This window comes from Numida meleagris, chromosome 7 (assembly GCF_002078875.1).
Source record: "Numida meleagris isolate 19003 breed g44 Domestic line chromosome 7, NumMel1.0, whole genome shotgun sequence".
NCBI lineage: Eukaryota > Metazoa > Chordata > Aves > Galliformes > Numididae > Numida > Numida meleagris.
In genome coordinates, this window is record NC_034415.1 from 28,423,045 (window position 1) to 28,440,592 (window position 17,548).

The 17,548-nt window shown below is 43.1% G+C and overlaps 1 protein-coding gene across 2 annotated transcripts in view; it reads right to left on the minus strand.

Moving 5' to 3' along the window:
• The window catches only part of JAK1 (Janus kinase 1), a 52,615-nt gene continuing 36,841 nt past the window's right edge, over positions 1,775-17,548 (minus strand). Inside the window, exons 7-25 of one of the 2 annotated variants that reach the window (XM_021404018.1) lie at positions 16,974-17,316; positions 16,681-16,854; positions 15,789-15,946; positions 14,957-15,080; positions 13,998-14,184; positions 12,017-12,123; positions 10,836-10,982; positions 10,062-10,149; positions 9,377-9,504; positions 8,767-8,902; positions 8,169-8,320; positions 6,931-7,081; positions 5,991-6,085; positions 5,344-5,536; positions 4,580-4,704; positions 3,729-3,901; positions 3,167-3,284; positions 2,727-2,837; positions 1,775-2,513 (exon numbers count right to left, since the gene is read on the minus strand). In XM_021404018.1, the coding sequence (XP_021259693.1) occupies positions 2,412-2,513; positions 2,727-2,837; positions 3,167-3,284; positions 3,729-3,901; positions 4,580-4,704; positions 5,344-5,536; positions 5,991-6,085; positions 6,931-7,081; positions 8,169-8,320; positions 8,767-8,902; positions 9,377-9,504; positions 10,062-10,149; positions 10,836-10,982; positions 12,017-12,123; positions 13,998-14,184; positions 14,957-15,080; positions 15,789-15,946; positions 16,681-16,854; positions 16,974-17,316 (2,812 nt within the window). In that variant the 3' untranslated portion in view covers positions 1,775-2,411. The remainder of the gene's footprint in view (positions 2,514-2,726; positions 2,838-3,166; positions 3,285-3,728; positions 3,902-4,579; positions 4,705-5,343; positions 5,537-5,990; positions 6,086-6,930; positions 7,082-8,168; positions 8,321-8,766; positions 8,903-9,376; positions 9,505-10,061; positions 10,150-10,835; positions 10,983-12,016; positions 12,124-13,997; positions 14,185-14,956; positions 15,081-15,788; positions 15,947-16,680; positions 16,855-16,973; positions 17,317-17,548) is intronic. The other variant, XM_021404016.1, reaches the window with a different exon arrangement.

Consider the following 17,548-nt stretch of genomic DNA (forward strand, 5'->3'; position numbering starts at 1 on the left):
GGGGGGGGGCTGCTGCCTTGGAATCCCAGTGCAGGTTGATTTGGACCCGATTTACTCAGCTCTGCCATGAAGACTGCAAAAGCAGGCCCGAATCTCTAGCTTGGTAGGCAGTACTGAAGACATATTTTCTAATACTGATTTGTTTTTATTTTTTATGAGCAATTTAAACTGTATTATTTCAAGCTTTAGCGTGTGACCAGAAGAGAGATTTTTTTTTTTTTTCCCAGGTTTTCTTTCTTTTTTTTTAAATCAAAATCTCTCCTCCCTCACTGGTGTTGTGTGGACAGACAGCATGCACTGCATGCAGGTAGCAAATGCCTCAGCCAGCCAAATAGCTGTTCATAGGAGACACGACGTTCTGGGGGGGTGGGACGCTGTCATGTATCGATAAGATCACTTGTAATATTTTGTTCAGACTGTTTGTATACGCAACTTTCTTAATTTGTTACCCTTTTCAGTGAAAATAAAGTGTTTGGTACACGTTTACAGTGGAGTTCTGTGGAAGAGAACCCATCTCTGCCCTCCCTTTAAGTAAGTGACCATTTAATGGAGGGGAGGGTTGTTTTGAAGACAGCACGGGTATTTGGGAGACACGCAGACGTTGCACTTGGGGACAGGGTGAGTGGGCACAACGGTGAGGGGCTGGGGTTGGACTGGAGGGGTTTAGAGCTCTTTTCCAGCCTTAATGATGCTCGCCATTCCTCTATGCAGGTCACATGATAAAAGCTTCCCGTTTAATGTAGAATGTAAAAAGATATTCACGTGGAGAAAAAAAAAAAAAATCTTTATTAGATTTATTTGTATAAAGAGTAACAAAGTGCTTACAGATTTAAATTGAGTTCATACATGACATACATACAGAAAAAAAAAAAAAAGTAATACTGTAAAAATAAATCTGACCTGGTCGCCGCTCTTAATTACAATTTTTTTTTAATATATATATAGTTATTTCAAGCTGTCTTTCTGTTATTGCCAGAACTATTTCCACTTGCAAAATCCAGGCTTGGTGGAAAAACACGTTTGCCCCAGTGGTAGGACACGGGGCGGCAGCCAAAGGTTTCCAGTTAAACCAGTGCTCCTGGAAGAGCCCAGCCTTACAGATGGGGCCGCAGTGCCCTCCTGCGGCTCAGTGGCATTTCAGCGCCAGCTCTGGTCCTGACAATACAACGTGCGTGGTCCCAGGGAGCCCCACGGGGCTGTGCTCTCCTGCTGGTCAGCAGAATACTTCACAAGACTGTAAGTCAAATTAGACGATGGCCAATGCTATCATTTAAAGCAGTCATCTTATGCCAAGGGAGCAGCTTCACAGGAACAAACTGCTAAGATGCACGAGCATGCTGGCCAAGAAAGTCACTGACAAAAAAACAAGTATTGTGTGCACTTCTCTGCTGGCACTGCTGATAACAAGTAGAACAAGAACAAGAGTGTTCTTTCCCTGTCCTGGGTAAGCTTTCCTGGTGCTCAAAACTCTCCTTTACAGAGTTATTCTTTGCTGGGGGAGTATTCCCCCTAAATCTGTACATGGTTTAATTGTTTTCTCTCTCCCCCCAAGTTAATTACTTTTCCGTGCACAGTTGATGGCACTGTAGCTCGCTTAGCTGCAGTACAAGCTGGAGATCAATGTTTTTGCACATTTAATAGCTACATCATGGTGGGGGAGGGAGCTTTAGGGGGAGGGGGAGATAGGTAAGGAGGGTGGGGAGGGCTGGCTGGGAAAAGCAAATACATGTATCCGGAAACTGGGCTCCTCAATGAAATGCATAAATATACATGCTTATTCATGCCTTTTTTTTTTTTTTTCTTTTTGAAATATGACAACCAAACACCACTTTCTGTTTAAGAGCTTGGAACTGCAGCTGCCTTCAGATTATTTTCTTTTTCTCTAGATTTTTTTTATACCAAATTTGTGTTTTTTTTGCTTCTGAAATGTAAGTGCACAGGGAGGGGATTTATCAGCCAGAATTCTCTAAAAACTTCCTCAGAACTCTGTAAAAAGTCAGGGTGGCTTCTCTTACATCCCCCGGTTCACAGAATAAGCGTGAACAGCAAACTTGTTTTAAATGCTACAGCTTGCACTGAGACGTGCTGAGAACTGTAGCCATTTCTGACACTGCTTTCAGCTCACATTCATCAGGATAGTTCAGCGTGGAGCGAGACCGTAACAAAGAGGAAACCCTCTTGCAGTAACTGGTGCAAGAGGAGATGAAGCTATTGTTTCTGCCATACCTTGCAATTAATTTGATCCAACTGTTGACTAAATTAAAAAAAAAATAAAGGAAAACTGTTGGAAAAATAATCCTTTGAACACACTAGCACAGTCAGAATACAAATTACAGTAGTTAAAAAAATGAAAGATCTTGGGCATTTATATTTTGACACACCTTTAAAGTACAGACAGTATAAAAACCGCATTACATCTTGCTCATAATCGTTTCAAACCCTTGAATCAGGTTGTGGAAGGTTGTCCGTTTATCGTGCTTGAATATCCAGCATTTCCTCATCAGCTGGTCGACCTAAAAGAGGACGAAGAGAAACATCTAAAGGCTGAGTGAAACAGCTTGTGAGCACAGAGGGAACCTCAGTGCTGAAAAACATTTCAAGATAACGCTTAGAAAAGGTGGGAATGCCTCTCTGCCAGCAGCCATGAAGGGCTTTCTACAGGGAGTGGATTCACCTGGGAGTTCACTGTAAAAGGAAGAAAGCTGATAAAAGTGGAGCTGCGTTACCTCCTCGGGGCAGCTGGGTGGACGCGGCAAACGCTTCTCTTCTTGGAGGACGCGCACGAGCCGTGCTACCGTCATCTGGCCCTGCGTGGGGCCAATCATCTTCAGGAACTCCTGGGGAAAGAGCAGGAGTCAGCTTTGCCACCTGTCCCCCAGCACCGAGCCACCCTGCTGCAGTTTGACGCTGAGATGCCATGGCAATCTCCACGTGGAAGTGACCAGCAGATGTTTGTCATCGCGTGCGCCGTATACGCACATTGCAAAGCGAGAGCAACATCTGTACGTTTGGTTTCCTCACCACGACCTGTCTCTTTACAGGGTCTTTGGTGAAGGGCAAGCACCAGGGGTGTTTGGAGCAGATAAATTCTTTCCATTTCTTGTTTCCACAAAAAGAAAATCTGATCTAAGCAGCTCTACCAGCGCTTTCCTCCGCGGGCACTTACTGTCATTGGGCTGGACTCCGAGTCGCAGTAGGTGAGCAGTTCGTACAGCGTCACCCCAAACGACCACACGTCCGAGGCGATGTAAAACTTACTCTGAATCAAGCATTCTGGAGCATACCTGTGGGCACAACAGGACACTGTTAAACTGCATTCAGAGCTGCACAGATTTACCCATAGGTGCACAAACAGCGTGAATCTAACGTAAGCGAGCCTGAAGAGGCGCACGCATTTGTTCGCCTTACACAGAAACGTGCCCATAGGGCTTGGGATGCCACCATGGTAGTAAGCAAGGTACATCATACACAGCAAATCAGTCTGAGGCTAAGGGAAACCAGAAGGAAAATCATGGGGAAACGGATCATCGAGCGCAGGAGGACACTAACACAAGAGCAGGTTCGTTTAGTCAGCCACGTGCCTCTTCCTTGCTAGGAGACTGTATCTGTATTGAGGCCTCTCAGCAAAATGGGAAAAGTCTTCAGGACACCTAGAAGCCTCTGGGAGCAGATCAGTCATTCTGCCACACAGTCTGGTTAATGAAAATGAGTTAGTTATAACTTATTACCAAAATACAGGGCTGTCGAGGTCGTCTTTGACAGTGTAGTACTCCTTATCAGTCTCAATGGCTTTGGTGAGACCGAAATCCCCAATTTTCACTCTGTTCTCGCTTTCAACAAGGACGTTTCTTGCTGCTAAGTCACGGTGCACATACTGCCGGGAGCCCAAGTAGTCCATCCCCTGTCAGAGCAGAAAGCCTTTTATGCTATCTTCTCCAATACTTCTTAACATTACTGTTTTTTCTCCCAGCCTCCCCTCCAAACATCCCGTTGTTCTTGCAGTAGTACTCCCTCCAGGTTTTCCATGGCAAGTCCTGCTGGCACTTTCCAGGGTCCTTTTCTGGACCACATCCTCCCTCTAAACTCTGCCTTTGTGTTCCCCATCTGTTGAGGCTGGCTGTTTCTGCTGTGTGCCTTTTAACTTTCAGCTGTGCGACGGCTCTCAGCCTTCTCTCGATGACATCTGTTCCTTTGCATGCTGCTAGGACTGACTGATGTCTGCCTGTGCTGCTTCTAAGCAGAACTGCCTGGTCCACCACAATCACAAAGCCTCGGCCTCTTACAGAAGGCACATGGCTTCACAGGGGCTAACTTACTGCAGTGTGCACTTGCATCTCATGCTGTCCTCCCTCTGTAATGCTTCCAGCACTATACTTCTTCTCATGGTCACTGTTCATGCGAGGGAACCTAATAACTGCTCCTTTTGTAGCATCTGCAACACCTGAGAGCCTGCTTTCTGGGGACAAAGGAATGGTTTTGACCATAAAGCAAACCACCTTTCTTCTCCTCCCTTACTGTTAAATGACAACTAAACTAATCAAACAGAAGAGTTGCAAGAAAGCTCTGGTGCCAGGCTCACCTTGCAGATCTGAACTGCGTATCTGAGAAGTTGTTTGAGATGGATTTTGTTCTTGTTTCGTGGCAGGTACTCCTTCAAGCTCCCAGAAGGAAGAAATTCCATGATGAGTTTAATCCCATTTCCTCCTAAAAACGAACGCATGGTTAATTTACAAACACGTGGCCCTTCCCACATCATCAACATCAGAACCTTTTGTACAGCACCCACAGCACTGGTACTACTTGTTCTGTAACAATACGGTATGACCAGGGCCAGACTGTGGGTGAACTCCCATTATCAGTCACTGTACCAATCCAGAAGAGAGCCTGTTCCAGGCAGCACAGTTACTGCACATAAAGATCTTCCTTTAAATTTCCTTTCAAGTTTTTAAATGCAAAGTATAAGGCAGTGGAGCTCTCTTCTATGACTACTAACATCTGCTTCTATCAGTTACCTCTAGGGTTTAGGGACTGTGAGCTGGTTCATACTGTCAGCTCGCTCCTGGCACACACAGACCACCACCATGCCCAGGTGATTAAAATCCTTTCCATGGATTTGGTGAACTCCAACCACCCTGGTCGCATCAAAGTCAGCTAAGCATGAAAATGGGCAGAAAGAGGGCTTCAGGCAGGAGTTGCTGCTTATTCCTTGAAGAAAGACATCTAAACCCATACAACAGAACTAAGACTAAGACTGTTTGGCTTTTTAAAATGCATAATTTTTAAAGGAATATATTTTGTCTACTTTTTTAGCATAAATTTTTAGTATTCTTCATGAAGACTTACCATCTTCTGTGCAAATTCCCTTATACTTGACAATGTTCTCATGATATAGATTCCTCAAGATTTCTATTTCCTTCTTGAGATCCGCAATGTGATTCCCTCCGCTCTCTGGCTTCAGAGATTTAACTGCCACTTGTTCTCCTGTATTGTCGCCTTCTGGATCATATCTGCAGAGTTCCACCTTCCCGAAGTGGCCCTAATTGTCAAAGAAAAGAGCATTCCTTAACACTCCCTAACCAGAGTGTCACTGATGCTCATATCTTCCTGCTGTGACACATAAAGCACACACAGGTCTATGTACACGCACACACACCTCTATAAAAATGCAAAGGCCAAGAGATCAGAAATTCTGCTAACGATTTGCAAACCAGAGCACTGTTTACTAGATATCCACAGAAGCCTGCCTGAGCTTCCATACAGAACACACCGTAACCAAGAATTCCCTGGCACCTTTGTCCATGCTTGGGTGCATACACACCTCCTCCTCCTCCTCCCGATACCTCCACTCACCCCCTTACCGTGTTAAACGTTCAAAAATTATCACAGCCGTTCTTCGTGCTCAGCCCTGACAGGACTTAGGGCAGTCTGACCTGGGAAAAGTCGTATTTCTCATTACCAATGTAGGGACCTAAATCTGACATTCCTCTTACCTCTCCCAAGTCACGGATTCTCTTCAAGAATCGTTTTTCGAAGAGCGTGGGATCAACCTCTGCTACGGGCTTCTTCTCCGAGACAATATCAGGGTCTGAGAGTGGGAAAGCACCAAGTTAGGCAGATTCCTGAAAGGAATTCTTGGTCATGACATGACACCTTGTTCACCTGCTGCTCTTAGTGGCTCTGTCCCAACTGTCTCAACTTCTTTTATTTCAACCTCGCCTATTTCTTGACAGGGAATTTCTTCCATTTGCATGCGCTAGTCTACCACTTTCCCAGACCGATTCAGTCTTGTCTCAGCAGGCTTCCCCCCCTGCAGTAGTTATTCAGCTTCTGTGACCATGTATTGCTAGATACAGAAAGCAAAGTTTTGCCTTTATTTTGTGCTGATTTTCTGTTAGCTGCTCTTCGTAACTACAACATAAGATGAACCAGGAACGCTGTTAATGCTCTGATTCAGTCAAGAGTCCTGTGGAAATTTCATGGAGCTCAAAGACTGCCTTGAAGCTAACTTGAGCTGTTGGATAGCCTTGTTTCTTAGAATGCAGGCAACACGTGTTCCTTCTAGCTTTGTTTGCAAACATTAAGGACAAGAATCTTATTCCACAGAGGAGCAGCAAGTGGGTATCTGACAAAGTATCTGCAAGATCACTGTGGAAATGAGTCTGTTTTGTACTTAACACTACACGTTACAATAAATGGTTTCTAAGAGCAGTGGGCACAGCCCCGAGCTGCTCAGACACAGCATTAGAAGTTGGGTGGTGCTGTGTGGAGCCAGGGCTTGGGCTCAGTGGTCCTTGTGGGTCCCTTCTAACTCGAGATACTCTTTTAATACTGTCACCATACAAGAATGCTCCTGTAAGATGTCCAGCCTTAGCCAAACAACCCACACTTCCCTATCCAACTCTCTAGCCAGTCAGCAAAACCAAGGCTTACTTTGCTCCTCCAGTTTGTTGATGTCTCTCATGATGGCTCTGAAGAAGGGTCTCTGGTGGGGGTCGTAGTTCATGCACTGTTTCATCAGGTCAGCTAGTTCCTTGCATGATGGTGTTATCAACATGAAATGCCCTTCGTAGAACCTTTCTTTCTGTGAAGTGAAAATGAAAACTCCTGTATGAATTTTAGCTTAATCAACCCATGGTCTACATCAGAAGATAAGACTGCTTTTTCTTAACTTCATCAAGTTAACTTCAGCATTAACTCTAAATCATCACCTGCCAGTAGAGAGCTGCTATCAATGGTGAGTCTGGTGCAGTTTGGAGTAACCACTTACAACACATAGTTTCTAGCAGCTGCTGAAGATTTTACCTTTCAGAAGTTATGATTCTGCCAGGTGCCAGGCTCACCATTTACTTATGCACTGGGACAGATGGCCACATGGAAATGCTTACCAAGGAAAACCACCACAAGATTGGCTGCCCTTCACAAACAGTGAGAAGTTAAGAGCGTTGGGACACAGATGGGATGAGAGTGGCTTTGTACATTTTCTAAGCTCAGCAAAACTACCCAGGTTGCCTGCCATATGCATGAAGCAACCTGCAGCCAGGGCAGCAAGTTCCCTTCGGTTACCTCCTGTTAAAACAACTCAGGCAGTGACTCAAGTGCTCAGTCATTTCCTTCAGACAAGCAGCAGCTGCCTTGCTCCATCGCCTTCCCAACACAGCAAAACTTCAAGAGAGAAAAAGCACATATGGAACACATGCTGAAGGGCCGTGGCAGTGATGAACAAAAACTGCCGGAGTGAAGCAGAACATTTTTTTTTCCTTTAAGCTTTCAGAGCAAGCAATATGTTGTCCCACAGGAGACTAGTTTGGAACTAGCGTCCAAAAGGAATGAGCAAGAACTGAAAACCTAGATGCTTTTAAGCAGAACCTTAGCCAGTTTCTAACTGGACATATGGATTAGGAAAAGACAGGTGTGACAGCATCAGAATTTTAATTGTTATTATGCTGCATTTTGAAAATCACCACCAAGGTGAAGCAATAATTAGCATCGTGTAGTAAGGACAAGAATTCCTGCTGCAATTCTGTGGCAGTTCAGATGGAATCTGCCCCTTACCACGTACAGCTCAACTGGGTTTGGTACGAGACAAAAGCAACTTAAATTACGGGAACCAAAGTGCTGAAGAAGATAAATCTGAGTTGCAATGTAAAGTTTATGTAATGTAGGCTTACCTCTGCCAACGTCTTGTCTTTCAGTGGTGTTTCTCCATTATAGCAGATTTCCCACAGCGTTGTACCAAAACTCCACTTATCTGCTGCAATGCTTAAATTTTTTGAGTCTTCAACACATTCGGGTGCGATCCAGGGGATTCGCTCCACGCATTCTTAGATAAAACACAGAATCAAAGCAGTTTGGAATTAATACAAAAGAACTTTTAAAAAAAAAGTCTTCCAACTTATTCACGTCTAACTGCTGCTTAGCTACAATAAACTGAAGCTGAAGTATTTGTCCAGTTTCAGGAAATCTTGATTCTGAAATCCATATTCTCATACGGACATTTCCATGGCTTATATAAGCTCATGGTTTGGGCCATCCAGAAACTGAGGTCCTTTCTATACTATCTCACTGGACTTTGACATGAAATTAAGAAAAATGAATACAACAAGCTCCAACCATCAGTGACACTCCTTTCCTTCAGTGTTGTGCTTTTCAGCTTCATAAAAGCTGATTGCTTTTATTCTAGAGTCAGTTCTAGTTGGTATAAGTGGTATTTTTTCCTTTCCCCTTCTCAATCACAGTGAAGACAGAAATCCAATCCTTGTACCATACCTTGTCTGGACAGCACAGTTATTGGGATTCCTGGGTCGCTCAGCTTTATGAAAGGACCATATTCGGTGTCAATTCCCTCTCTTGCCAGTAGGATGTTTTTAGTACACACGTTTCCATGTACCAAATCCTTATCCTCCTGTAGTAGGGTAGGAAAAGAGTGCAGTGAGTGAGCAATGCTCTGCAAGTGCTCTTGACATACCTATAGCATCGGGGAATAGAACACTCCAAGCTGAAACCCAGCAATACAGCTTAGAAGAAATTATCCTAGAAAAAAAACAAGGCAAGGTTTTGTATTTGTGAATTTGATTAATTTTGGAAAAAAATCATGACAAGCAAAACTGCACAAGTGGAACACTGCCATTTCCAGGTACCTACAAGGAACCGATGGCAAACATAAGCACAAAGAGTGTTTGGCTTGCTGATGAAAAAGGTGCTCATCACCTTCTCTGAGAGTCTCTCCTTATTTAAAGCAACACAGTAAAAATAAAAAAAAATTCCCATACATTGCACAGTCCCACTGCCCAAGGAAGGAAATTTATTAGTAATTAATGCACATGAAATCTATGTAACCTTAGATGGCAGCAAGCTATAGGCAATGCTCGTATCTTACCAGGTAGCTTAGTGCACTTGCAAGTTGCTTGGCTACATTGAATTTCCAGGGAGTTGTCAGGAGTTCACTTTTCCGATGCATAAACAAATCCAGAGGCCCAAATTCAACAAACTCTTCAACCATGATATCTACAAAGCCAGGTGAATAACGTCAGTATTGCAATCACCAGCGTCTGGAGAAACCTAATAGGCTTGTTGCCACCTTTGTCCACCCCCCACCCCAAGGCAAGCTGCTTAGAATGTCTTTATTTCACCTTCTTTAAGGTTTATTTCAATGCTCAAGGAGTCCAAAGTGCAAAGAGAAACTTTACATAGTAAAAGAACAGTAAACTAGGAGCAAAGCATTTCCAAAGCAATGGAGCAGAGCTTCCCAGGGAGATAACTACAGCTGGAAGGCTGGTTTGTACTGACACTACTGCCATCACTTTGGCTTTCTGACCTCAGGGAATCATCCTGAGACGCTTATTCAAAGAAAGCACTGCAAAGGAAATCTGATTAACAGCAAGGACCTTGCAGATGCCTGGCTGTTCCAATTCTGCTTCTGTCTGCCCTGAAAAGTCAAGCAAGAGATGGCAGCAGCCAACCATATCTCCCCCTCGAGGCCAGCTCTAATCTGAATGGCTGTCCTGTCCTTTCTGAAGCCTGCTGCTTAAAAATCCCATCTAAGAGATGTTAACTGAACTCACTTTCTAAGTCACGGACGCAGACTCCATGGAGGAAGACAATGTGCTTATGAGAAACCTGCCTCATCATGCTTGCTGCTTCAAAGAAAGCCTGTTAGAAAGGGAAGCAGATTAGCCATTAAACTGCTGATCACTGTGGCAGTCATTCATTCAGTTAACAAAATACAATAGCAATAACATCCACTTTTACAAAAGATGACTGTGTTTTCCTCAACAGGGTTTGCCATCTCACCATAGTAACAGGGCAGTGGAGAGCTGCCATGGATGCACTGTTCCCTGGGTCACATAAGCAACCAGTGCTCTTCCCTGCTCTCTTGCAGACACTAGGTTTCAGCTTCCCCTGTGTGATGCATTAGCCTCTCTTTCCGGATGATTAAGCAAAATGCAAATCAAGTAACTTGCTTGCAGCCATGTCAGTGACTGAATTGGTGAAAGACTCCCAAGCCCACTGCACAATGCAGAGGTAATTTCTGGTACACAGCAGTACCCTCACTGAAATCCATCACTCAGCTGATGCAGTTCAGACCTGAGGTATGGGTATGCCTGTGCATTTCAGACCACAGCAAGGTCTGGCTCCATTTTGCTTGTGCTTGTGGCCTGCGCACAAAATCAGCTTTCTTGGTATCTCAGAGGGCTGATCCATGACAGACTGGACTGCCTAAATTGCTGAGAGATACTCCCAGCATTTTCCCATTCTCCTATTACATTCACCAACCCTATTTTTTTTTAGGTACTCCAAAGTGTCCACAGTGCAAGAGAAAAAAAGAAACAACTTGCCAAAGAAATGTCTCTGTGGCTGGGGTCCAAAACTTTGAGGAGCACTTTAATCTCTTTTTCGTTCTGATATCCTTCATTCTCATCATCTTTGTAGTTGAGAATCCCTGAGTAAATCTGTGTTCTTGTCCCTCTTCCAAGATGTTCACCCTGAGACATAACACAGCACATGTTTTCAAACCAGGACACGAAACAAACAAATGCAGATTTACACAAACAGTTCAATCTGCTCTCTATTCCGCCTCCCAGAATTAGCCCTACGTACAGGCTGAAAATTATTAGAGTGAAAAACCAAATGACCATGAGTTATTCTTCATTTTAGTAGTCTCTGAGAACGGTTACCACTGTAAACTCATTTGATATTAAAGAGCTATTACATCTCCACTAACATCAAGCAGCTTCAGTGTAACGTAACGTCATTAGACTAAACATCAAATGAATAAATAGTAACTGGCCTCTGATTTACAATAAGCTGCTATTGAGCCAATCTTTTATGTGTTTCCAAAAGTTGAAGGAAGTAATATTTCAGTAGAACACTTTGTTTTGGAATGTAATTTCCTCCTAAATAACAGAGGATATTTGGGATATTTTTGCAGGAAGTCTGAGTGCAGACTGCTAATAAACGAAACTAAAAACAATTAACACAATCCATACCTGTCTTCCTTAGTCAGTAATGCCTTTTTTTTTTTTCTTTTTAAATAAACCTACCTGATTTAAGAGGCAAAGACTTCTAGAAACAGACACTGTGATTCATGCATTCAAACCACTGTGTGTTTTTTAAAGCTTATTCAGGTGGCCTGTGCCACCAACTGCAAATGACTATCAGAAAATCTGGCTATGAGCTCAGTCAGTTTGGAAAACAAGATTTGGAATGCCAAGACTCTTCATATCTTTTGAATACTTTGCCTTTAGTTTCCTGCAGGAGAAGCTGCTTGTTTCTCCAGTACATCAGTCTTTACATGACACACTTATATTCTACGGTGCAATCCAGGTAGCAAGAACAGCTCCTAAGGCTTCCATGATCCTTTAAGAATAACTTTGCAAGCAGTTCATTCCAAGTGCATTAGAAAATTGCTCCAATATCCATTTATGCAATATCCAACCAGCTAGAATGTATATAATCTTATATAATCTGAGTATGGAGGGCTGCCACAACGTGTGGATTTCAAGACACAAACACCTACCTGCATTATTTCTTCTTTGCGGATTCGATGGAAGCTCAGCTGCCCTAGATGGTAAGCAGGCTGACATTCCTGAGCCTTCTTGGTTGCAACTAGCAAGTTGGAGATTTCTGGAAGGTGAGGAGAGAAAATATTCTTGGAGGCTTCACAAAGATAACTCCATTCATTCACCTTTCTAGTTACATTTCTGAATATGCACGCTGCCAAGTAAATTCCCAAATGAGAAGGGAGAAAAGAAGAAACTGACTTAACTCCTGGTCAGCTAACTTCTGCTCATCGTTCCACAGAGCATGCACCAAAATAGAGCTGTATATTTTATATTGCATGTACAATCTTATGCACAATATCCAGGACCCAAACCAGCACTGCTTCTGCCACAGGTTAGCTAAAATAACACATATCCCCACCTTGCCTACAGGTGTGGCCCTTTTCAGTGTGCAGATGGGCATGAGATCACTGGAGCCTCATTTCTTTAGCTCCGTGAAAGTTTCTTTAGAGTGCTCTGGGACACACGTCTATTTTCAAAGCATAAGACTTAAATTAGGGAATGGGAAATGAGCAGAAGGAAAAGACTCAGAAGCCTGCTGCTGCTTCCCTGCACGGCTTCTGGTTAGGGAGAAGCATGGTCAGATCTAAATAATTCATTAATTGATAATTTGGTCTTCCTGTTTTGGTAGCTGGCATTATTTATTACAATATAATGACTTTAAATGTCTGCGTGCATCTGGCTGTCCTGTTACTGGGAGAACATGTGCATCAGGACTCGGGAAGCAATCAGTAACAGACCATACATACAAAGCACTGTTTTCATATTTGTGAGATTCCAAAAGAAAAAGAAAAAAAAAAAAAACCAACACCAATCAGAGAACAGACAGAATACGGAACAGCAAAGATAATGCCCTGGGCCCCACTGAAGTTCAGAGGTGCCACTGTCCTGACTAAAGGAAGCACAACGTGCTAACAAAACACTGAGGTGGGCAGAAAACTCCTTGATCTGTTCTAATTATTCCAAAAGCAACTGTCAAAGCTTAGTCCAAGTGTCAAAGTCTCTCCATGCCCCAGACAATTACCAGCGTGCTTCAGAGGAGAGGAAAACTCACGTGTGTAGCTACAGAGTGCCCTGCTCTAAGGCCTAACCAAGCAGATAATTAATGCAGCTCAGTTATTCCCCTCGTTCTAACAGGAAACCATTATCTGATCAACCCAACCATGCCACTGCGTTTCCTCTTTCATACAACATTCAGCTGCAAGACAATTGTACCTTACAGCAAACAGTTCTAGTAAGTGTTGGCAGGAACAGTGGAATGAACGCACATTCGTCATCTCAAATCTGATCTCACAGTCAAATCCACTGATGGGAGGGTGCTCTGCTCAATAACAGCTCCAGCCTAAGTCTTCCTCACTGCTTTGTGAACATTAATAAGGTAAACAGCACGTCATAATAACAGCAAACAAGCTCCAATCCAAGGCTGCCACACAACACGCTGCAGGCCGCGAGCCTCCTCTGCTGGAGCAACACAGGCCACACAAGCTGGCATAGGTGACTTGGTGGAAAAAGGAAGGACCTCATATGGGCTTCACTTTGACACAGCACTGCAGCCCATGTCTCAGAGTCAGCTGTGACATTTTGGTTTTAAACCCATCTGGAGCTCAGCCTCTGCCATCGATACTGCAGGGGCCAGCTGTGAAGGTGCAAAAGGGAAAATCGCTGTCATTAGAAAGTTCATAAAAACAAGGCTCTCGAGAAGCACCAGCCCAGGAACGTCCTGTGCTGACCTTGTAGCATTGAAGGGAAACCCCCAAAGCCTTGTTCGCAGCGCTTGCTTTTGCTTTTTGACAAGGCTCCCCCTCCACAGAGAAGCAGTAAGTCGTAAGAGCTTCGCACAAGAATACAGAAGAGAAGACACAAGGAATGCTTCCTATTGCTGAAGCTTGTTTTCTTTCAACAGCAAAGCTTGCTATTTCTCTTAAAGGACAGAGGTACCTCTTGGCTTTGGTTGGCAGCACCTCTTCAGTGTAAAGCTTATGTTGTCTGTGCGAAGGATTTGTCCTTTCAGGTGATCCATCAGCTCTTTTAAGGATGCAAAAGACCTGTTTGAACCATGTAGGAAGTACCCGCCTTTCTTCACCTCAATCTGGAAGTTCTTGTACTGGATTGAATTATTTATCATCTGCGATTAGAGAAAGGAGGGGGAAAAAACAAGCAAAAAACTAATCATTGAAGTGAAAGAACATCTGTAGGAGTGAATAAATTTATAAAGCCTTTGAATTCACATCCGGGACCAGTTAATCATCTGCTCTGATGCTGGGTTCCTCTAAAACTTCAACAATGTAGGAGAAGGCTCCACAACTCCTGTAACCTTCAGTCCCAAGAAGGCTCACAGAAAGAGAGGAAGAAGAGCAACATGAAGATGCAAACCTCTAACAAGTCCAAATTTCACTCGGTCAAGAACTGCCAAATCTGGAGCAGCCGGGGCTGTCCAACAAAGAAACAAGATTTCAGGCTGTGGTTCAAATCCTCCAGTTCACACAAAGGTACTGGGGAAGAATGACTTTTGTATTGGTTATTCTTTCTCAGTGTCATTAGTAATACATTCACAGAACTAAATCCACGCTCAGGGAGCATCAGGTGAGGTGCTACGGCAAATTCTGTCTGCCGTTTTCCCAGCAGATGAGTTTACAAAGCTTAATTTGCATCGCGTTCACGCAATTTTATTGTGATGAATGGAAGTGTTCTGGATGTGACAAATCATATTTGTCACATAAAGTCTGCGGACAATAATGCTATGAGTACAAGTGTCCTCCACTTGTTGCATCCACTATCAAAAAAAAAGATAAGAGGGACTGCCCTACAGAACACAAACATAACAGTGTGGATGTTGGGGAACCACCAGTCTTTAGCTCTCTACTAGATTACTACTGGGAATGCCACACTTGACGTACCTCCGGGCCTTCAAAACAAGTCACTGTCATGAGGATGTGGTTAAAGTTGGTGCAGCTCCACCTCAGCACATACATTCCTGCTTCATTCCCTTCCTGACGCAGTTTGTTGATGGCATATTCAGTGCTGAAAGAGTCGGTGTGAAATTGAGGAAAACCATTAAAAGAGCAGTTGCATCCAAAACTTGTAATTAGTAAATACACAGGAAAGAAATCCTATATTTGGAATAAAACCATATACTCACAACTCACAGATATTTATACTATTATTAAAACATAATTTGAGTGCACACACATCTTATTTTTTACACGAGAGCAAAGAAGGAAAGATTTATTGTGTGCTCAGTGGGGAAATTCTGCTTCCATCACAGTGCACATGCAAGTTCTCTTCTAATTTTCTGTATGCTGCATCTAAAAACTTAAAAGCCAGGAAGGTGGACAGAAAGGAAAATAATTCCTTCAGTAAAATAAAAATATATAAACATGAGCATTGTACATCCGTCCACTTACTCCTAGGGCCATTGTAAATAAAGATTATGGTTGGTTGCCTAAAATACTCCTGTCTGCTCAGCTGATGATTATAGCTGTTAGTGAAATAAGTCTCTAAATACTCCTGCACTGAGGAAGCATTGGCTTTACAGATAAGTAAGTTGATGTGGAAAGAACTGGTGATTTTTTTCATGTAATCAGCAGTAACAATAAATTGTCTTACAGACTTCTGGTAACTAATCCTGGTCATGACAGAAACCTATCAAATGTCAGATTTCCTCAGCGTATTCAATACAGAATTAGAAGACTAATTATTCAAGTGGGTAAAATAAACCAGTTCACTAACCAAATGGGTCCGTGGCAACCATTTTTGATGTTGTGTTCAATCAGTGGGGGAGCCACATCTGTGCAGAGATAATGGTGGGCATCTGCCGTGAGTCTAAAGTATCCATCTATCAGCGATGCAAATGACAGAGCTTCATCATGTGAGGACAGTTTTAATTCCTAAAAGAGAAAGATATTTTAGTCAAGAATTCTTACAGTTCTGTTGAAACATTGCAGGAAGGTTTCAATATCCAGCAGTTTTTTCCCAGAAGCATATGACACATGTCATATGTCCAGAAACATATGACAGAAAATCACTCAGGAGGCCAACAGTGACCATTCCCTACCCTCCTCACTTATTACTGGCTAGAAGCTTTCGTTCTCCTATGAGAACACGAGTCCTGTGTGAGATCTGCAATGCCCTTGTGCTAATCTTTGGGAAACCTCACAAATTGAAGAGTAGGGCAGTCATGTGGGATGCGAAGCCACAGGACAGCCCAAGCAGCTGGGGACACTAAAGTTGGGTCTGTAAGAACTCACTCTCCTTCCTCTCTCTCCCAGGGTCCCTCTGCCATCCTTACTGAGCTCATCTACAGTTTGCTTTTGGTAATCCAAGCTGTACGTAGGAAGGCCACAGGCTGAGAAACGTAGCAAGGAGATCACCAAACGCTTGGGGAATTGATAAATACTGGTGGTTTGCGGTAACAAGTGCAGCGAAATAACTGTCCTCGTCAACTGGCTACCCTTCTAATTAGTGCTTTTCCATTTGTACAGAAGTGAAGACAGCATATTTAACTGTTATTCAAGAGTCCCATTAGAAAATGTTCCCCAAAGAGGTTGTCACCTCTTGCCCAACAATACCACGTCCCTCGAGCCTCCCACAGGAGGGAAAACTATCCAGGTTTGGTTCGTACCATTTTTTTGTTATCCTGCTTGTTAACGCTAACTGTGGACTCCTTGATGACAATGTGGGTGATTTCAGGAAAATAGGAAAAATTGTTCCACAAATCTCGGGCTTTGTATCTTTCTTCATCCTTTTTGATTTTGCCATCAGATTTTTTCTTCTTCTCTTTCTCTGTCTGTACAGACTGCGAATATATTCAGGATAAAAGTATATTAATAAAAGGAGTCGGACAGTGTCTGAAAATCATTTTTTTAACAGTTGTTATGCCCCCAAAAGTGGCTCTCAAATTCAAGGGATACTCACACTTGGCTTGAGCCTCCACTGAATTCCATTGTTTCCCGTCACGATGACTTCATATAGTGGAATGATCTCACCGTCTCCACAATTAAATCTATTTATTTCACTCTCAGATGAAATTAGCAGAGATGAAGTCTCAAAAATTTCTGCTCCATAATACTTAGTCAAAGTCTCCATTGTTGATAAGTATTTCACTTTCAGATCGCGTGGAGACACGCTACTGTCACAAATGGTTTTATTGTTGAACTCTTTGAGGAAATGCTTGAAAACATTATTTATCCGAATCCTGGTTAAGAAATTCCTCTGTCTGATAGTCTTGTTCAAAGTTTCAGGAATATAATGTTTATAACTAGAAGGAAAAACAATGCTATGCGTTAATATCATTGTTTCCTAAGTTCGTAATTCTAAAATGTGCTAATTCCTTACACTTTGAAAGTAATTTACAGAGCACAAGATGGAGCAAAGCACCGTGCAGTTGGTGTGCTGCAGCTTCTAACTCCTGCACAGTCAGACCCTGGAAAGTAAAATGCTTAAGATCTCTTTTGGAAGCCAAGTGCAGCCTATCCAACAGTGTTATCCCA